The sequence below is a fragment of the Coturnix japonica genome, chromosome 3 (genome assembly GCF_054131305.1).
Source record: "Coturnix japonica strain WE chromosome 3, WE-NBRP24, whole genome shotgun sequence".
Classification (NCBI taxonomy): domain Eukaryota; kingdom Metazoa; phylum Chordata; class Aves; order Galliformes; family Phasianidae; genus Coturnix; species Coturnix japonica.
In genome coordinates, this window is record NC_140665.1 from 11269585 (window position 1) to 11291026 (window position 21442).

The 21442-nt window shown below is 46.1% G+C and overlaps 2 protein-coding genes and 1 long non-coding RNA gene across 15 annotated transcripts in view; 1 reads left to right on the forward strand and 2 right to left on the reverse strand.

Annotated features, from left to right (window-relative positions):
- The first annotated feature begins 3794 nt into the window (after positions 1 to 3794).
- Positions 3795 to 13660, forward strand: YPEL5 (yippee like 5). Of its 11 annotated transcripts, none has more exons than XM_085542715.1 (6): positions 3795 to 3865; positions 5678 to 5904; positions 6019 to 6083; positions 6257 to 6469; positions 10058 to 10231; positions 11525 to 13660. In XM_085542715.1, exons 5-6 carry the CDS (start codon positions 10091 to 10093, stop codon positions 11747 to 11749), a joined length of 366 nt encoding a protein of 121 aa, XP_085398841.1. In that variant the 5' UTR covers positions 3795 to 3865; positions 5678 to 5904; positions 6019 to 6083; positions 6257 to 6469; positions 10058 to 10090; the 3' UTR covers positions 11750 to 13660. The 11 variants fall into 11 exon arrangements, with proteins under 11 accessions (XP_085398841.1, XP_085398839.1, XP_085398840.1 ...); XM_085542713.1 differs by having other exon boundaries at positions 6257 to 6397; XM_085542714.1 differs by having other exon boundaries at positions 5779 to 5904.
- Positions 13661 to 16645: 2985 nt separating this feature from the next.
- On the reverse strand, positions 16646 to 21350 carry LOC107310886 (uncharacterized). Of its 3 annotated transcripts, none has more exons than XR_014944468.1 (3): positions 19846 to 21350; positions 18985 to 19331; positions 16646 to 18288 (listed from the first exon to the last, which is right to left on the reverse strand). XR_014944468.1 is itself a non-coding variant. In XM_085542698.1 (2 exons), exons 1-2 carry the CDS (start codon positions 21123 to 21125, stop codon positions 19211 to 19213), a joined length of 1401 nt encoding a protein of 466 aa, XP_085398824.1. In that variant the 5' UTR covers positions 21126 to 21350; the 3' UTR covers positions 16646 to 19210. The 3 variants fall into 3 exon arrangements, 1 of the variants encoding a protein (XP_085398824.1); XR_014944467.1 differs by having other exon boundaries at positions 18540 to 19331; XM_085542698.1 differs by having other exon boundaries at positions 16646 to 19331.
- Positions 16646 to 21442, reverse strand: part of LOC146761283 (uncharacterized) — an 86913-nt gene continuing 82116 nt past the window's right edge. The window contains exon 2 of the long non-coding RNA XR_014944469.1: positions 16646 to 19140. This is a non-coding gene — a long non-coding RNA (uncharacterized LOC146761283). The remainder of the gene's footprint in view (positions 19141 to 21442) is intronic.

Genomic DNA, 21442 nt, shown 5'->3' on the forward strand with positions numbered 1-21442 from the left:
TGAAGCTTGGAATCGATTTCCTTTATGCCTGCTAAAGTGCAAGCCTGAGAGTGCACATCCACAGCGGGCTTCAGAGACGTGAGAAACAAGGCTTTCCATCCTAAAGTGATTTCTAAGGCTATTTCTAAATGGCTTACACACAAGGCCACTGCAGCTCATTGTTTGCTCAGTAGGCTTCCTTTAAGCAGTGCTACTGGAAAACTTTATCTGAGTTCCAATTTAATTAGTGTTTCTCATCTCTCTCACAACATTACCTCAACTTTTGCATTCAACAACTAACTCAGAACTGGGGCTTGCCACTGCCTACATGCACACAAAAGATCAGATTGTGGGTGTAGGCCAAGGAATAGAGCAGGAACAGATAGAACAAACAAGCTGCCTACCAGTAAATTCAACAGCTTAGATTTAGGTCCAAGGATCATTTGCCCTCAAGTGCAATGAGTCAACCTAGACAGAGCTACACCACACAAAAGAAAACCTCCCAGGTTACCCTGAATAAAAATAATGAATAAAAAAATCCCCACCATAAACAGTGATGTCTTGATTAATCTTAATTGATCATTTAGCAACCATAAGAGTGAGTTCACTCCCAGTTGTGTTTGCTGATGTGTTGCTCATGGACGTCCATGGTGAGTCACTGCACACCAGCCTCCCCCAAGCCGAGAGCCATCATCTTCATTTCTCAACAGCTAATGACAACTATTAGTAACCACGAGCTAGCACAGATAGGAGTACATGGGCAGCCAGTGGAAGGCAGCATGGCAGTGCAGAATGGCTTGTGGGTGCACTGCTGTCCTAGGAGTTAGGCAGGCAGGCAGAAGTGAGACGCTTCAACAGCTATCAGTGACCACCAAGGGTGTCTGCAGAAATTGGGGGTGATTAACAGGCACAGGAAACTCACCTGCATGACAAATGGTTCCAGTCTGCTCTCTCTCCAGCTTTCTGCTGTTGACCTATTTATTTTTAATCCATCACTTGGATTCGTCATTTTGCTTTGCTGTCCTTAATCCTGAGCTGTTCCTTTTGTTTCAGCAGCTCGCAGTTTTTCTGTGTAGGCATCTCTGGATTAATCTTCTTGCTTACTATTTTGGGAGAAAGTGCCCTGCTCTCCTCTGCTCCTCTGTGAAATCTTCCACATAGAAATACTTCTACTCAGGACTTACATGAACTGGAGAAGTCACCTCCCTTGGCTCACAAGTGGCTTCTGCACTGTCTGTACAATGTCAGTTTACAACTTTGCTTCTTAGCATGAGATAAAAAGATAAAAACAACAGGCAAACCCTGGACCCCAGTAGGTTTGACGACCAGATTTGAGCTGTCTGGAAATGAAAAGTATGGAAGGGCTCACTGAGCTTGTCACTGAATTGCCCTGAGCATCCTCACCTGGGGCCAGCACCCACACCCCGTGCCTGGTGGCCTGGGGGCTTCATTTCAGCTCTCCGTTATCACTTTGCTCAGTTCCTGCTAAGCTATGCTGCAAGTGGGTCTGCTTTTAGCATGGCCTTTTGGGTAGGCCACAGCATCCCTCTGCAGGTAGCCCTCCTCCTGAAAGAACCCCATCAGGTATTTGATGCAGCTAATGACCAATTCTGGCTCTGTTTCCTTTCATTCCTGGATAGAACCTGAGCCTGGTTTGTTGTTTGCATCCTCTGGGGCAGATGATGGGCCCTGTCACCACTATTTCTTTCTGCTAGCTATTTTCAGATCTTGTGGGATTGCTTGTGCTGAGAATTCCCTTGGCTCCTGGTTTGTGTGCCCTTTGGGAACAGTGGCCTGTTGCTAATCCCTGACAAATATTTTGGAGGCAAACTTGCTCTCATTTAAGAGAACAAGCTAGTAATCTTTGTAGGGGTTTCCAGCTATTTTTGGCGCTTCACTTTATATTCACTCAAGCAGAGCTATCCACATGCACTTGCAGATACAGGGCCTCATGAGGAATATGTTGTCTACTTATAGCACACAGTTCCTCTTTCTATCTTAGGGTGGGGTTCATGAAAGATGACAGTCCTGTTTATTTATTTAGTCTGCTAAAGGTTTCTTCAGCTCTATCTTCTCACGTCTGGAGTTTGCTTTTTGAATGCTGTTGAGTTAGCAGAGGCGGAGAGTGGCAAACAGTGTGTGAGCAAACATGGGCTATGCATTTGTCACCTCTCTTCGTGGTGTGCATTATAAGCCTGACTGTTTTCTGAGCTGCACTAAAACATGGGATGTGCTTGGACATGCAGAGGAACAGATACCCTTATGCTGCATGTTTACAAGGAACTCATAGTTTCACTAATTGGCCTGTAAAGTCTCCAGTTTGCCGTGCTGATTATCTTCTCTCCTTGCAGTTCCGTCTGATTAATGCATCTGAACACAAGAAAAACAGGCATAATATACCTGTGCAGGTGTGCTTCTTCCAGACTTGAGCATGAGGTGTTTGCTGCTCTTTTCACATTGTGGCTTTCAAGGGCTAAAATGCAATAATTAGACTGGTCAGTTAGTCCAGTCTAATGAGCCTTTTCAGTGCACTCTGGATTTTAACAGGGCACCTCTGAGAGTATTTTTGCATCTAAGAAGGAACAATTGCTTCAACTAGCCTCCCACGTTCCAGGCAGGCTGGACTATGAGCAAGCCCCTCTTGCCTAAGCACTTGTAAGGTGCTGTATGTGAGTGAGGCACTTATAAGAGGCCTTTTAGAAAACCTGTCAAATCACATTATTAACAAAAATTAGCTGTCACATTAGCAGATGCCCAGAAGCTTGAGTAATAACAACGCAGCAATGATAATGGAATACTTTCTCATGCTTTGTTGGCAAATCACTATTTTTTCCTGTTTGCTGTGTCCCTGCTTCTTGTCCTCTTCAAAGCATGGCATGTCCACATCTTCCTTTGAAGCTTTTCTCTTTCAGTACAGAGCCTGTGGTGCCCTCCACCTTTCTGTGTTGGGTATGCCTGCCCCACATCAAGCTGTCATTGCTGCAGCTCAGCTCCACACTCAGATGCTGGCAGCGCTCTGACATTGCAGTAATGCAGGCTACCTTTACAAATCCCCCTTCTACTCCATCTCTGAGCTGGCCCTGTGCAAGGACTATTACATGGGAGCCGTTTCCTTTGACTTTAGCATCCTTTAGCTGGATAGCCATTAAAATGTATCCTATTGTGTATGTGCTCTCAACCTCCCTGGTGTAGGGCTCTTTCTAGCCCAGTCTGTCATTGTTCTCATCCAGCTCTCACAAACAATAGCGACAGCCCTGACCATCTGGTAGTAGCCGGTTGCAGTAGAAGCTGGTTGCAGGTTGAGTTTTTGCCCTGTGTTGCTCTCCCTGAGCTGTGATGTTCCCAGCAATGCCTCTTCGTTCCTGCAGGAGCTGTATGCATTCCCTGGCGCCTCTGCTCCTGGCATCTTAATAACCACACATGAATTCCAAGTCCCTCTTTGGACATCGAGTCATACCTAAGGATCGTCATACCTAAGAATCTTAAAACTGAGGGTGATGGGATAAGTAAAGTAGCTCTGGCTTTACAGTGGGAACGGAGAGAAATCCTCATCTCAGATCCCAACCTTCAGATCTCCGTCCATGAATCCGGACAATGAGGAGGAACACAAGCTCTAACAACCTTCCGTGGAGAAATCGCCTCACACAATCACTAACGTCACAAAACACTCCCAGCCCTCAGCCCATCCCCACAGCGCCCGCTCCCTCACAGCGCAGGCCCCGCCGCGGGGCGGTGCTGCGGATGGACGCGGCGGGAGGGGCGTGGATATAGGGGAGGGGGCGTGGATATAGGGGAGGGGGCGTGTCCAGGCGGCGGAGCGTCGGAGCCGTGAGGGGAGGGGGAAGGCAGACACCGGGCACGGAGCCGCACCGCTCCCCTCCGTCAGGTAAGCGGGGCCGGGGGGCAGCGCCGGCAGCTGCTCGGGGAGCCCGGGGCGGGCGGACGAGGAGGTGGCGGCGGTGGCGGCGATCGTGGACGGCCCCGGCCCTGCCCGTGCCTCCACAAAGCGCCGGGCCCCGTTCCCGGCCCTGCGGCCGAGGCCGGCACCGAGCACCGCCCCGCCGCATATACAACTTTGTGCCCGGCTCCATTTCTCTCCCTTTAGCATCGGGGCGGCGGCAGCAACTTTCCGGGGCCGGTTCCTGCCCTTGGCCGTGTGGGCCGGCCCCTCCCGTCAGCTGTTGGCTCCGGTTGTTGTCGAGCTGCCTGCGCTGCCGGCTGCGCCCGGCGGCGGCGATTGGCTCCGCGTCGTCACAAGACGCTTCGGCTTGGCGGCCGGGCCCGCCCCGTTGAGGGGCTGTGTGTGCAGCGGGGTAACGGCCCCACAGCGCGGCCATGGAACCACGGGGTGTGTGTGTGGGGGGGTTAACCTGCTCCGTTCGTCTATATTGTAAAAAACACCATTTTGAAGCCTTCTGTCAGCTCCTGCTTTCACCTCTCTGCCCCAATCCAAGCGTTCAGCTTTGAGACTGCAGGTGGGATCCTTGCTAGGTGGCTTTTAGTGCTGTTGGTAAATAAGTTTCAGGCTGGCATAGAAGAAACTGCATCTTAAAGGCCAGCTGAGAAGGCAACAACAACAACAGGCCGGATTTGTCACTTGTCATCTGACAGACAAGCTGGGCTTCTATATATTTATATTTTTAGCTTCCCCTCTGCTGGTAGGCATCACACGTTGTTGTCCAAGCTGAGGTCATGGGTTCATGTTTGTTTACTGTCGTTTGACCTATGTTGAAATCTTGAGTCACTCGGCTTTTGCTGAGTTGTACAACCCCCTCAGGAAAGGCTTCTCTTAAAGAAAAAAATATGCTATAAAACATACAAATAAATGCTGTCGGTATTTAGTATCAAGGCTATCTTCATTTCAGAGCCTCTACCTGCGCTTAGAGAGCATGAGAGTTTGTTGGTGAGATGCCCTTAAAGTACTGACAACCTTCCAGCCAATGGATGTGGTGGTGGTTGTCTGCTCACCGTGGAATGCTGTATATGTGATTCTTGTTTGTATGACTCATTTTAACCATTGCTGCCTTGTGGTGAAGGTTTGTACCGTGCTGAGAATTAGGAAAACATCTGAATGAGATGGATTTTTGGAAAGCTGTGGAATAGATCAAGTGACAAATGGTTGTTCCGTGTACCTGCTTGGCCTGAGTCACAGAATCACAGAATGACCCGGGTTGGAAGGGACCTCAAGGATCATGTAGTTCCAACCCCCCTGCCTGGCAGGGCCACCAAACATACACCTTTACTACATCAGGTTGCCCAGGGCCCTGTCCAACCTGGTCTTGTCTGATACCACGTGTAAAATAATACAATATATGTTATCTGGCAAGAGTGCCGTGATGATGTCAGTTAGTGTGGGGGAGACGCTGGGGTACGGGGGCTGTGTTAGGAACCAGCACCCATCTGTGTGCCTCTGCTATCTGTAAACTTGAAACAAAATCTTGTCTTAATGTTTGCATACACCAGCGTCATGTATGTTAGCGTATTCAAGTGCAGTGTATGCATGAGGAGCTTTCCCTTTACCTGAATGAGCCAGTTTGCAGTAGGAATATACACTGCCATAACTTGCCCGGTGCAGTTTCATGGGGCAAGGTGCCTTGATGGGGGTGGATGCCATGCACTGTATCTGGGCACAGTGTTCATTCTGTTGCCAAAGCCTCTTTAACAGTCACACTGTCAACTTCCTTGTACGGTTTTCTAGAGTCACAAGATGGTTCTGACAAACGTAGCACACTGAGTTTGCTTCTCTTACTTTGCTTTCGGCTGCACGCGGTGCTTTCTGATAACTAATTGTGCATATAGGCAGAGGCTGGGCCCTGCTTGATTTAACAGTCACCAAAGCTGCATTGGAGGACTGCCAAACCTCAGACCTGCTGGGAGACTGTTTTCAGATGCAACTTCGTGTGTGAGCAGCAGAAACTTGGGAAGGTAAAGAACAGGTTCTATTCTTCTCTCCCTTACCAAGGGGTTCTTTTGTGTGCAGTCTTGTGTAGCTGTGCTAAGTTTTTTTTTTTTTTTCCTCCTCTATTGTTGGTGTTTGAGATGAGAAGAGGAAGCTTAAGGCCTGTTCCTGAGATGAGAAGATGAAGTTTAAACCTGATTCCAGAGTAAGTAACTCTTCAGAAGGTTTTAATGTGCCTAGGGGAATGCATCATCATTCCTCAAGGAGGGTAGAGTGCTTATTGGCTCATCATACAAAGGCAAATGGTATTAGTTAAGAGAAATGAAGAAAGAGGGGCTGTCATAGCTTGGTCTAACTAGCAGCTGTTCTCTGTTGCAGATCTGAGATGCGGTAGATGGTGCTGAAGCAGCACTGAGGCTTCTGCAGTATCTGCAGTCCAGTGTGTGCCTGCTGGCTCTCCCAAACACTGATGGTCCCGTGACTTCAAGAGATGCGCTCTGAAATGAGAAAACGCTGACTGTTAGTTTTATAAACGTTAATAAAATACTCTCTCCATTACTCCTCTATTATTTATGAAGGCATACAGATCAGGTACTGCAAATACCGGCCGCATGGTGCTTCCAGTGTTTGGAGCTCAGCGTGCAGATAGTGGTGAAATTTCAGTTGTTAAGTGTCAGCTCTTTGCCAGCTGTTGCTCAGTGCTGTCAAAATCAGCACTTAAAAACAGGTGGAAGTGCGGGAGCACGCTGCAATAGGGATGCATATAGCACACAGCCACAGTGCTCCTGTTTCCTGCCTGCCCATGAACTTACTGGGAGAAGCATGCAGCCAGGAAATGTTTTATGTTATGACTAAGGATATGTATCAAGGTTTGTACTGTCACAGCAGTGCACTGTCAACAAGCCTTACTAGCTAGGTAAGGCTGTCTGTTACGCTGAGTCTTTTTCTAAAGGTGCTTTCAAGCTGATGGTGGTGTTCTGAGTGCTGACTTAGCACATTAAGCATGAGCTTGAGCTGTCGCTTCATAGAAGTACCCGCCTCTTTGAATTGTGTGGATTTGGCAGGTTCTGATGGGATATAAAGTAAATAAATCTGCCACGTTTATTGTGGATCCAGTAATTTAATGTTACGACTTGTCTTTGGTCATTCGTATGAGGGCAGGATGGCAATGGCTTCATCACAGACGCGTATCCAATGAAGAATGGTTAGTTTGATTTTAAAGAAGGGAACACAGGCCAAAAAGCATCTATTATTTCTTAGCATCGTAGAATCAGTTCTGCTGGTTGGCATAGTAGCACAGGTGTGATACAGCAATGCTGCTTTCTGAGGTTGTGAGCAGCAATGGAAATTGGGTAGCTCTGCACAGATGGGCATTATTTCCCCTATCTGTAAATACAAAGTGCAGATGAGTGGGTCAGTGTGCTTGCTATGTGTTTGCTCTTCCCTTGATTGCAGGAACTCAAGTTTTAATGTATCCTAATTCCTTTTGTTTTTTTTTTGTTTTTTTTTTCTTTAAGAGAACCTTCCACTGTCTGTAGTGATATTTTCCCCCCTAAATCATTAATGTACGTATAATCCTTAGTAGATGCTGACACCTTTCATATGGAAATTGAAAACTATAGGAGAAAGAAAATCACGCTTCTCTTGGGTGACTTTGTACACAGCTTGTATATATGAGTCCCAGTTCCATTCTCAGTATGATTCCACGCGCTCTGTTTCTGTTTTCCCACCTGCAAATTGCTTTCCTTTGGTCAGCTGTGCTGCTGCTGTTTTCTCCAGTATAAAGAGAGCAGATGCCCCAGAATTCAGGAGCTTTACATAAGGGGAGAGCTGCATACTCATCATGTACCACCTTTGCTGGTGTTACAAGTGAATACTGTCATATGCTATATATATACACACACATACTGTCATAAAGAAAATGTGGGGGTAATAAGCCTGAGTTAAAATTCTCTTCTCTAAATTATATGGGAGGGAAAAGTGGTTCCTTGAGTTCCTCACTAGCAGTCATCTTTTAACTTTTCTACCTCTTACAGCTGTGAGCAGTAACGTAAAGAGTAATGCAAGGTGACTAGTCTTCATCTGGATCCTTATCAGGTCGCTCAGGTTGTGTACCAATCAAAATGGAGGGGTAATTAGCGGGTTTTTGGCTCTTTCAAATGAAATCTGTGGAATGGTGGATGAGTCCAATGGGTATTTTAAATGTTAGAAATTCTGGCAGGATTACATGAAATTTTGAGTGTGTTTCTAAGAGACCGCTTTGTTGTGATGCAGATTAAAGAGGTTCTGTCTGTCATCCTTGATCTTTCTGCTTGTGTTTGTGGTTCCTTCTGGCTGGAGACTTTGATACCTACATAACCAGTTACACTTTATTGTCTGTTGATTTTGAACCATGCTGTCACTGCTCAAATTTATGGTTTTCTCTCCCTTGCTGTGGAAGATAAAGGCACATTAGAAAAGCTTGACACTTTGATAAATGGAAGGCAAACACCATGTTTTGAGTGCAGTCACAAGGAGTTGCATCGTTACATTCACATGCACCTCTAAAACACTTCATCAAACTTAAAACTTTTTCTATTTGTTCTTCTAAGAAGAGCCATGGGCATTGTATCACCCATAAAGACAAGTGTCCTTCCATTGCTTTGAATGTTCATGTATCCTTCAGATGAGATATAGAATGCTATGTTATCATAGAATGGCCTGGGTTGCAAAGGACCACAATGATCATCCAGCTTCAACCCCCTGCTGTGTGCAGGGTCACCAACCAGCAGACCAGGCTGCCCAGAGCCACATCCAGCCTGGCCTTGAATGCCTGCAGGGATGGGGCATCCACAGCCTCCTTGGGCAACCTGTTGCAGTGCGTCACCACCCTCTGGGTGAAAAACTTCCTCCTAATATCCAACCTAAACCTCCCCTGTCTCAGTTTAAGACCATTCCCCCTCGTCCTATCACTATCCATCCTTGTAAACAGCCGTTCTCACTCCTCCAGTGCTAACCCCTTAAACTTGAAATAGATTTAATTTAGGTATTTGTGCTTCTCAGGGCATATGGCATAAAATACTCAACTTGATGGGCGCATCTGATGAATTTCCTAATAAATGGCACCTATTTTCCTGCTCTGAAATGTCAAACCCCAATGGTGTTCATATTGCAGTGTGTCAGGTTTACTTACACTGTTTTTTTGTTGCACAGCCACACAAAGCCCTATTTCCTGATTCCACATCTGAAGCACAAAAGGAGACATAATTCACTTGTTTGGTCCTTAAACCTTGATGCAATTGAAATGAAACTATCATCTTAATCTAGTTCCTTGATAGTGTTATCTCACCCTTCGTTATTTGAGTTTTTGACTGCCTGATAAGTTGCCACGGTGCTTTAATATTCACTGCCTACAAAGGGCTGCAGATCTGTGTTACTTTCTAAAGCTCTTTCTCTAATTGGAGGAGTTGCTCACATATTTTAGGGATGATGTTTTGGAAGGTGCTTGGGTAAATGGCAGTGTTTTGTGTTTCGATTAGACAGCTTTAAACGTTTGTTCCTAAACCTGCCTGGTGTGAAAGCTCAGATGGCTGATAGCAGCAAGTACAGGAGCCCAGTCTGCTCCAGCAGGAGACAGAAACCTCCTGGATGGTGGTAGCATGTGGCTGCATATGACAAATATGCAAAGTATAGGAGAAATGTATTTATAAAAGGCGGGGGGCGGAGTGATTTGAGATGATTACACTATAATTGTTTTGGTGACTCAGCGTCCTTGTCTGTGCTTCATTTCCCAGTGCTGACTAAGGTACATGAGTAGTTGGGAACGTGTACTGGAATGGAATTTCAGCATCATATTAGAGGAAAAGGAAGCAGGGAAAAAGTAGAAGCTTTCTGTTTTAAGAACTGTATGGTCCTGTAGGGGACTGGGCTGCAAACATCTCTGCTGTATTAAGGGGTTTCGGTTCACGTTTATTTAATGTAATTTGTATCCGTGTGTGCCATCTTACTGGTTAGAAGGTGACTTGTAGAGAAGAGAGGATTGTTTTGGTTAAGTTTGATGTTTCTTAAGCTGGTGAGAAGGGATGGCGGCAGTCTGTAGTTGTGATATGCAGAACATTCAGCAGTGTGTGTGGGGCTCCTTTTGATTTTGCCTGCTGCAGTGCTTTCTTTAAAGTATGTGATCTTTCTTCTTGCTTTCAGGTCCTGACTTAGTCACTTACATAAGCTCTAAAAATGGGAAGAATTTTTCTGGATCACATTGGCGGCACTCGCCTGTTCTCCTGTGCAAACTGCGACACCATTCTGACCAATCGTTCCGAGCTCATCTCCACTCGCTTTACGGGGGCCACAGGGAGAGCCTTTCTTTTTAACAAGGTTGGTAAGAAGCTGAGGGTGAGCTGTTTGCTTTAGAAAAATGACTGTCTGGGAAATGAATGTGTCATCGGTTGGCAACGACTCTTAATGGCTATCTATCTAAATTAGTTTGCCTTAAAAAGAGGATTGTGAATACGTGTGGCGTCATGCCAGAAGTTCTGTAATGTGAAGCTCAATCTCATTGCAAGAGTATCTTTTGTCTATTAGAGTTTCAGAGATGTTTGCTCCTTTATTGGGTTTAAAAGAAAACAAATCTAGATGATACTTTAAAAGCATCTCACAGGAAGAGTTTGAGTTTTGTGTTTTCATATTCTTGCAGACAGGAGCCTTACATCTCCTAGCGACAGGGCAAGGGGGAACAGTTTCAAATGAAAGGAAGGAAGATTTAAATGGGATGTCAGGGGGAAGTTTTTTACTGAGAGAGCGGTGAGGTGCTGGAACAGACTGCTGAGAGGTGCTATGGATACCCCCAGAGGTGTTCAAGGCCAGATTGGATGGAGCCCTGGGTAACCTGCTCTAGTTCTTGATCTAGCAACTGGCAACCCTGCCTGTTGGGGATGGAACTTGATGAGCCTCGGGGCCCCTTCCAACCCAAGCCGTTCTATGATCTAAAGCAGGGGGAGCAGGTACAATCAGATAGAAAATGTAGAAAGCAGTGCAGCCCCATATTTTAGAGTCCTGCCATGTGCTGTCAATTTGGATGTAGTTCTGACAAACCTCTTCAGAGAATTACGCATCCTGGCTCTGTGGTGCTGCTACCCAAGCAAGTTAAAAGTGTATTTTAAACTGCCTGGATAGTGCACACGCACAAAAAAGTATAGTGTGTCTATATCCTCAGCCACAGAGCCTTCCTTTTGCTTGGATTTCAAAAGCATCCCAAGGTATTTAATAAGTGCACCTTTCTATTTTAATTCTGGTTTGTGGAAGTAGGTGGTGGCATCAGTTACTATAGATAGGGTAGATGTACAAGTGGTTTGGTCTCGGTTGGTTGAGTTCATTATGGCCCTCTCACCCAAAGCTGAACGTGGTACCCTGCACTTATGTACTCATTAGGAAAGAATTTGATGCCTCTTAGTTAAACAGTGATGGTTGCACAACCTTGAGAAATACATCTTCAGAAGCATTACCTCCTCTAGGCAGGAGATCTTCAGGGCTACAGACTATTACACTTGAGCTTTCAAGTGCCACAAACTCTTTACTTTTAAAGCACTGAGAGTCATGCCTATTGCTTTCAAGCTTCGCTCCAGGCAAACTAATTCTTTCTACTCCTTATTTTCTGTACATCCATACCAGGTGGTAAATCTGCAGTACAGTGAAGTTCAGGATCGGGTCATGCTCACTGGCCGCCACATGGTTCGAGACGTGAGCTGCAAGAACTGCAACAGCAAACTGGGCTGGATCTATGAATTTGCCACTGAAGACAGCCAGCGCTACAAGGAAGGCCGTGTTATCCTGGAAAGAGCTTTGGTCCGAGAGAGCGAAGGATTTGAGGAGCACGTTCCATCTGACAATTCCTGAAGAGGCCTGAATCCTCCATCAGGTTCTCTTCGTTTGAAACCTAAAGTAATAAAATCAACAAAAAAAAATCTGCTTACATACACTGTCACCTTAGCATCAGAGTCGGATTCATGGACTACAGAGCAGGAAAGATTGTGAGAGTATTTCAGACGGAACCTTCCTTACTTTGGTCCTTCATATTTTACTTTTCCCTCCAGCAGCTGTTTGTAGAAAGATTGTTTTGCAGTTGCTGTAAGTTTTTCTCTCTTGCATTTCCATCTCTCAGATCCGAGACAGTATCTGCAGATACGATGAGCTAAAAGGAAAATGTTGGGAGACTTTTTCTGTTGTTAGAGAGAGATCAATGGTTGTTCTTTTGGTTTCTTTTTTTAGTTTGCACAAACTGATGTCAGTGTAAAGTTATTTTAAAATTACAGGTGTTTTTTTTTAAAGTAGATTCCGATTTTTGGCATAAGATTTTAGCTCTTTTTTTGTTTTTTCTACTCAGTCTTTTCACCTGATTTGCTAGCTAAAGAAAAGAGATCCGAATTTGTGCCGAGTGCTAAAGGTTCAGTGTTGGTACAGCTTGGGCTGGCCCTTGTGCCATATTCTTGTTGAGGTTGATTGGTAGCACAGAGCCCATTATTTCTCGTCATTTAAGACCCAAAGATGTCACCATTCCTTGTTTATTTGTGAAGTCCCAGTCACCATAAACTGGTGTTGATTGGAAACTATTCTTTGAAATAGGGCAAAACTGCTTGGCTTTCTTTTTTTTAGTTTTAACAGATGTAACTTATACCCATAATAATAATAATAATAATAATATAGTTGTCTGTTTAGTCTTGCATTGCTTACAAAATGAAAGCTGTGTTTGTAATGATAAGGATCCACTGAGAAACTCCTGTTTCGGCAGTAAATGTTTTGTTTCTCTACTAATCTCTTTAAGTAGACGGGCAATTGCAAACCTTAATTCTTCAAGTGGCTTTCTTCAAACCCACAACTTCCTACGTTAAACACAGCTGCTGCGTAAAAGGAGAAGACTGCCAGCATGTTTGTTCATGCATCCAGTTATACAATCTGCATCTTGTGCAAAGATTAACTGAACAGCTTGTTTTCAAATGCCGCTTCTGGTGTTGAAACTCTTTCAACTTAGTTGAACTTTTTCTTTGTGGTGTTAACGTTTTTCTCTTTCTGGGCAGCAGTCCGTGTCGCCTGGTAGTACTTAGTGACTTGGGTTCCTGCTTTCTTGTAGAGATCAGCTCTGTTTAAAACGGTGATCTTGCTTGCCTGGTAGCAAAAAATGCTCTCTGTTGACGTAGTTCAAGGGTGCCCAAACATTTTCATTGTCTTAAGCCATTAGTTGAGATCTCAAGGGCTGCAATTACTCTGAATGTTAGATACATATGATTTATTATCAAAGATGTTTTGTTTTGTTTTGTTTTTTTTCATATTGGATAAATTGTGGTCACGGTGAAATAAGTTACCCACAGGTGTACAAGGAGAAACAAATAGATCTGGCCTCTTACCTTTCAGAGTAACTTCTTCAGTAGCTGCAGCTCCGTATCTGAAACTAAAATGCAGAGGCTGACTATGCGGAGTATTTTTCTTAATTTTGTTTTTGGGTTGCTTAGTGGCAATTTGGACACCCCTGACTCGAATTTGCTGCCTACTTGATGTAAGAGTAGCTTTATTATAGAAATGTTATATAGAAGGACAACAGAGCAGATCACATACCAGAGCTGTGCTTGAATCAAGCTGCTTTAGCAGTAGTGTACTTGTGCCTCAAATCAGTTTTTGCACTGAGTACCATAGTACCCCGTTATCTTGGTTTTTTTTCTTTCACAAACCCCAGAAGCCCCATTAGCATGGTTCTCTGCAGTACTTTTCTTGTACTTCTGACCTTACAGTACAATAAAGTATGTTTTGTCCTGACTTGGTATTTGCTACTCTTCTTCAGTTGTTTTATTTGCACGGAGTCTGTCAAATGAATGTTATAACCCGCCTTGGTTTCCCTCAGTTGATTAATTGAGTTTCTGCAGCGTGGTGATAAGCTGTAGATGAGCATCTCTCTGAATGGGTGGCAAAAGAGCATGTGGTTGGGTTTTGGAAGTGCTGAGTAGTGCTTCAGGCATATCATTTGGGCACTAGAAAGCCTGCAGTTTATTTCTGTTAAAGAAGAAAAAGCAAGAAATCTATTGTTTAATGGATTCTGGGTGGTGCCTTCTGTTTCTGTCTTTGGAAAGACAGCAAGCTAAGCATAAGTCCAACTTCTGCAAGAAATGTGGAGCTTTCCTTTACTAATTGGCTTAGGAATTGAATAATTGGATGTGTGTGCATCTGAAATTGTTTGTGCATGTGTGCAGATGTTAGGGAGAAGCTTTCTGTGTTTGCAGTTGTTCCAATTCAGAAACTAGCTGAAGAACTAAGGTGAGAGATCACTGCGGTGGTGCAGAGCAGCCTTGGGCTTATTCACATTTAGAACAAGGCTTCTTCTTCACTTCGGTGCAGTGTTAAGCTAAGATGTTAAAGATGACTTTTCCCAAAGTCTATGATATGAAGAATACAGTAGAGGTGAGCTCATTAAAGCATATGAGGCTTAAGTCCATTGCAGTGTTAAAATGGAATCTGAGAGGCTTTGGATTGCCCTCCACCTATGTGATGTTCTCCTCTGTGTCACCTGGCTGGCTCTGGGAGCGTTTCCCTTCATAAATGTTGATACTTCTTCCTTGAGATGCTTAGTGTATGAGTACAGATAACAAAGGATCTCTGGATAAAAGAGGAAGGGGAATGCTAGGGTTTGGGATTCAGGGGAAGTGAACCTGGGGCACTGTAGAGATCCCAAGGTCCCCTGAAAAGCAGTGGATGATGCTGAATTTAAGTTCTATTTCTCTTCAAACCTCATTGAAGGTCCTCACTGTAAGACACCCATAACAGGAAGGACAGAAGAACCAGAGTGGAGTGACTGTCCTTTGTGTTTGTGTGAATGGAGCTTCAAAGCAGGCCTGGTTTTGTTCTTATTGTCTGAAGCATTCAGTGCTATCAGAAATACCCATTCCTTACACAAACAAAAGACAAGGAACAAACTGTGGTATTTATTTACATTTCCTAAGTATGTGAGAGGGTCAGACAGGTGGGGCAAAACCAGAACAGTGTAAGGATCTGGGGCAGTGCCTGCTTTTGCCAACGTTAAGAGTCAATTCTAGTATTACTATACCAGCATAACAGATTAGTCACTTGGTTTCAGGAGGGATCAGCGTGTTGTCTGTCCCATGTCTGCCTGCTGAGGGAGCATTAACTGAGTGATGTGCTCAATAAGCCTCCACTCTTGGGATGAGGTTTCTTAATATGTTTTCTACTGAAGCCAAAAGTACTTCAGAGAGTGGTGATTTAGGTCACTAAAGTAGAACACTCAAAATGCCAGCTTTCCAATGGATCGGGCAGCATATGGTTACCCTGTCCCTGCATCCGAGATGGACTATTTTAAGACATAATAGCCCATCTCATGTCAGATTGCCAGCATAAGAAATGTCAATCCAAGTAATGCTTGGTAAAATTATAAACAGCTGAAAACAGAGTTGTATGTTGAAAAATGCCAAGCAGCTTTAATGTTGTAGTCGCTCTTTGCACAGACCTTTTAGTTGCTAGAAAAGATGGGCTGAGCTCAGCTTGTCAACACGAGCACAGCTTGGGCAGAAGGATGGGAAAATGCATTTTTGCCAGAGACCCAAACAACGAGTCCTTGTCTGACATTCCACCTTGTTTTGAAACAGACCAACGCCAGCTTACCTTTAGCAGAATCCTAAGCTGACCCAGTGCAGCTGGTGTGGTGTGATGGAGGTGGCAGAATTAGCCCTGAGCTGCAGTGCACTGATTGCAATAGTTGATGGCTGTGTTTGTTTCCTTCTGAAATAGAGTCAAGCTCTTCTCAAAACTATGCAGCAGCACCATTACACTATTGCCGTGCGTCAGGCCAACCCTTGTTAACCATGTTAGGTTAGAGAGAGACTTGAAGGAAACCTTATGCAGCTTTATCTTTCCTGTGCTTTGCACTGAGGGTGTTGGATTTGGAACTCTGAGGCAGCTGGTGCCTTAAAATAGACAGAGAACTCCTATTGTTCAGGTGACATAATGAGGCTGAGAAACAATGCAGAGGGAGGTGGTAGCTGATATATTTTGACTGATTTCTTCTTCCTTACTTTATTATTATTATTTAAAAGAGTATTTTAAGAACACAGGAAGATTAAGGGCCAGTGTCTTGGCTGGAAAAGTTGGGAGGTATGTTCTACACACGTTCTTTCCCATGTGAAATAAGAGGGCTAAGGAAGACCAAGAACTATTCTTGAAAGTATTATTTTGTAGACTAAAGAAACTGTGGCAACATAAGGCTACAACGCTGTTTCTATCACAAGACAAGCTTGAGTCAGCAACTGCCTTTGAAACATCTGTGGAGTTGGCTAAAATAGACTTTCCTACCAGAGTCGGTGTACATTGAAGGAGTTGTGAAAATACCCCAAAATAGGAGGAGGGAAGGGGGAATATCAGATAAGGGGAGAAGAAAAACCACTGGAGTAATAAGACAGCTGTGAAACAGTCTCCCCACCTTTGTTATTGCTATGCATGTTCCTGCTAGACTGATTAACTTACCGGACCAGTTAAATTGCGATACAGTGAACAAAAGTGCTGTGTGGAGCTTACAAATAGGAGGACTGGCCTTTTGTGTGATGTGGTAGTGATGGGACAAGGGGGGATGGCTTTAAACTTGAAGAAGGGAGGTTTCGGTTAGATGTTAAGAAGAAATTCTTCACTCAGATGTTGGTGAGGCCCTGGCATTGCTGCCCAGAGCTGCCTTTGCTGAAGTCAGGGTTGTTTTACCACAACTTGAGCTGCTTATGTGGGCCACAGAAATACGACTCATGCTAGAAGGCACACAATTTATTGGCAGCCTACTTACAACTCTTAACAGTCTGATCAAAGAGTGTTCACTCACGCACTTATAATAGTTCTAACCATCACAAATTGTATTATCTAAAATATTAGAGAGAATATTAGGGGATACAATAAAAAACACCTTATCAATATCAGTGTCAAAGCACACACACACAGGCATCTTTAGCTGCAGCTTCCTCTGCGTTGTGCTCCCCCCTCTGCCATCAGGGTGGGCTGCACGCATCATGGCCCCAAGACCTTCACCCCAGCAGTGTGTGATGATGGTGGGGCTCCTCCATCCTCCTCGTCAGTGTGCTGGTCTTGGGTTCCAGCCTCCCCTCTGCTGGAGCCCACATGGGGCTGCTCACACCCGGTTCTGAGGCTCTCCCCACCATGTTCATGGAGCTGTGTACGTGCACACCTCGTGAGTTTATTACTTGCCGTGTCCCTGTAGGTTTCAAGGCCCCACAGCCATACGCGCGTGCTTCCCTGTGCTGCGTTTCTCCTGCAGCTCCAGGACTGCTTGCTGCACTGGTAGGTGATGGCCAGGGGATCATTAGATGATAGCTGTTATAACCATGCAAGTTCACACAAAGTTCCCTGCACAGCAAATTCCAACCGAAGCAAGGCTGACAAACCTCCATCTCAATGTTTTACAGGGCTAGAACACAGCCCATGCTGTGTTCTTGGCAATGGCAGCACCATGCCTCATGGGCTGTAAAGCCTACAGACAGACCCCTTCTGACAGCCAGTGAACATGAGCTGTCACACACGAGTCCAGCAAGGGCTCTGCAAACCCTCCAGTGGCTCAAGGCTCCTGGCCAGGACCGAGCAATTGATCTTCTTGGAGGCATTTGCTCTTTCCTATCTGGTCTTGCCTCATGTGGGTCTGATGAGGGGTCTGTAGCTCTTGGCTTTGCTGTGTAGCCGCCACACAATTTACTTAATATTTGATTTTAATAGCCTGGATAATGGGCACAATTAACCAAGCTCTCCCAATATCCAAGATTACACTCCCAGAGTACTAGATTAACATTTCAGTCGCTGATGGAGTCTTGCTGAGGAGGGATTTAGACCATGAGTGACACTCAGCATCTTTCTTTGTGTGGCTGTAATAACAGCAACTTTCTCATTCTTGTTGTGCACTGCAAACCTTGCTTTGGTGGCTTGTTTTACTGCCTGTGGGACCACAAATGTGCAAACTGGATGCTCTATTATTTGCAATAATAGCTCAAACCCATACCAAGCACTAATAGAATTCATTTAGTACAGAGTTAAAACGTTTCTAGTGATTTCAGTATCACTTCTAAAAAACACTGTTTGATTAAAACCACACATTTCAATTCAAGCCATTTTACATATGCATGTATGATCAGACAGCTTAGTTGTGCAGAGGTGATTTCTGGGCATTGGGTGTGCACACAAACACAGCTGCATCCCATACAGATGATTATGGATCCACCGGAAAACAGGATAAACTGTTCTAAACAGATGACTGCAACCCACTACCTTCTCATATGCAATTAATGTGCTTAGGTGCTTCTTGCTTGCTGTTACCCTTCTCATCAGCACTGGCGTACAGCTCTCATCCCAAGCTCCAGTGTAAGCTGCTGAAGTCACCTCGTCGTCTCCTCCTTAACGAAACAAAATATTTCAGCAGAGCAATACATAATAACACTCATGTAGCATCTTGACATCCACATCACTAGAGGACCTTTAATTTTCTACCCATCCCAGTGCCACCGATGTATAATCGGTGCTCTAAAATATACTTAAAGCCATGCTACGTGAAGATGCATTCTGGTATTGTAAAGCTACATTAATGACATGTATATACTTTAATGTGATTTATTGTACACTAGATGTCTAGACAGAATGTACTCACCTTTTCTTCTCAGCTTCTCACAGTACTCACATTACAATGTCTTACAGATTCACAAAGTCACAGCCACAGCTCCATGCTTCTTGTGTTACGTATAAAGGCATTGCATCGCATGCAATATTAGTCTGTTAATCACAGTCACCATCCCTATCAGGAGGTGTGTTCATCCTCATCAAGGGAAACAGAATTCCCCCTGCTTGGAGGTGGAGACCCCTTTAGATTGGATGCATTTCTTCCCCTTCTTCTCCTTTTTGAACTGCAGCAACTGATCTGGAAGAAGTGAAGGGTTACATCTGTGCCAGTCTGATAACAAAGCAACATAACATCTGGGAAGAGAAAGCTAAGGAACATGCAACTAGTAACATTCATAGTTAGGAATGGATACTTATTTTTCTGTGCTACCCATGAAGAAGAATGCAAGAAGAGCAAACATTGTTATTGCTGTTACCTCTGTTACCCAATGCAAAACATTTATAGCCAGAGGGCTTTCTGGTGAAACTAAAGATCACACACAGAATCACAGAATGACCTGGGTTGGAAGGGACCTCAAGGATCATGTAGTTCCAACCCCCTGCCTGGCAGGGCCACCAAACATACACCTTTACTAGATCAGGTTGCCCAGGGCCCCGTCCAACCTGGTCTTGAACACCTCCAAGGACGGGGTATCCACAACCTCACTGGGCAGCGAAGCTGCATTTTGCTTGCATATTTTTAAGCAGTTTATTAGCTCTTGTTCTCAGACAGCTGCTTGCAAATCCTCCATCCGCGTTTGTTATCTGTTTGTTCCATCCTTCTCTGTAACAGAAGAACTCTGCTGTTTAAGAGAGCGGTTATGACATTAACACAAAAGCTCTAACACATCCCTCCCTCTCTTCTTTCTTTTAATTCTTCATTAAAATAATAATAACAGTGACACTGCTGTTAACATTAGAATAAATGCTGCAGCCAGTCCCACAGCCCGGGCTCACTCCTGTATACGGACATCCCTGGAACTCATATGGTTTTGCCCCTAGGAGTAGCCCTGCTCCCTTGGCCCAAGCAAGGTTTGGTGCCGCTGCCTTCACTCCCTGCGGCCCAGCAGGCAGCAAACACAGCAAGGCCTGCTCTCTTCTGCTGGAAGAGTCATCTTCCCTCCTCTAAAAACAAACTGACCTCCCACCCCACGAGCCCCCATAACCAACCACCCCAATTCAACGTCTCATTCTCCCACATCCTCTCCCCCAGCGATGCCCGCTCAGATCGCAGCAGTCTCATCCCACACCCGCTCTCCATGCTCCCTGGTTCCCCCACGCCCCGTTCTGCTCCCTACACCACCACGGGGAGGGCTGGGGCCGCAGCCCTGCCCCCGTCCCTGCTCCCGCTGAGCTCCAGCAGCCGTTCGAGCAGCGCCCTGGTCGGGGCGTTATCCCAGCGGGCCATGTCCTCCCCGTGCTGCCTCAGCTGCCGCCATATATCCACGCGCATGGTGCCCAGCTCCCTCCTGGCCACGTTACTCCTGGCCCCCAGCCTGGGCCCCGTGCCGCTCTGCCACGGCCTCCTGCCCGGCCACCTCCCTCCGGATGGGAGCAGGGGCGGTGCTGCGGCCATGCCGGGGCTGTGCAGCGCTCCCCAGCCCTTTTTGTTCTCGGGGTTTCTCCACCCTTTGCCACCTCGCCCTTTGCCACTGCCCCCTCCATCCTCCCTCGCCCAGGCGGGCCCTGCGGCCCGGCTGCTCGCTGCCTTGTGCTGCTGCAGGGCCGGGGCACCGCTTGGTTCCCCCCCGGTTCCTCCATCTGCCTGCAGCTGCCCATCTCCCCTGCTCTCCCCGTCCTCCATCCCCCCACTTTCCTTTTTCACAGCATCCTGGGCACCAGGCAGCACAGCGGGGCCTGCCTGACCCCCCTGCCCCCCCTCATAAGCTGGCAGACCCTGGCTCACAGCCCCACACTTCTCCTCACAGGGGCTGCCCTCTGGATCGAGCCCTGCAGCTCCATCCCAAGGCTCACCACCTTCCTGGCAGCTTGTTTTGGCAAGGGCCGTGGTGGCTGTGCTGTGCTTTGCCCCTAACGCTGCCTTTAACTTCTCCACCCTGGCCTCACAAGCTCTGTGGTCTGCGCCTTTCTCTTTCAGGGCCTGTATTTTCTGCACCAGTGCTCGGATTGCTCCCTGAAACTCCTCGATGGCCCTGGTGCTGACAGCCAGTTTGTCTTTCAGCGCCACGTTCTCACTCATAATGGCCTTTTTCTGCTCGCACACCTCCTGGTACTGCAGGACGCTTCTCACCTGTTCCACAGCCGCAATGCTTTCCCTAGTCTTGCCCTCCTCCAGTTTCAGCCTCTGGGCCTTTATCTCTGCTTTCAGCTTGCCATTCTCCTCCTTCAGCCTCTGGATCTCTGCTTGGGCCGCCTCCTTCTCCTCAGCCTGACTGTTGGCCGCTAACCACACAGCCCACGCTCCCGCACATTTTAGGGATTTTCGGGAGAAAAGTTTCGACTTGGCCATTTCTTTTAACCTGCCAAACTCCAGGTCTGCTTGCTGGATGCTTCTGCATGAGTTGGGACCCCAGGGGTTGGGACCCCACTGAATAACCCAATTAGCCAGCTCTGCCATTCCGTAGGGAGAGGTGAGTTTGGGGAGCAGAGCGGGTACCCTTCTGCTTCAAAACTACAAGAAACAAGGACAGAGGCGAACGTGCTGTTTGTCTGCTTAAAGGTTTTAACAACCCGGCCAAAGTTAACCCGACTGCAGCTGCACAAGCAACAAGAGAATATTAGAGAGAAAAGGGTTAAAAGAAAAACGCTCTTATTGGCATGAAACCCAATCCCCCTGCCCTTAGCTGCACTCACCCCTCTGTAGCGCTGCCCAGGCTGACGGTGGGGACCCTCTGTCCTCCTTGCCGGTGTGGTGGTGCTTGGGTTCCTGCTCCC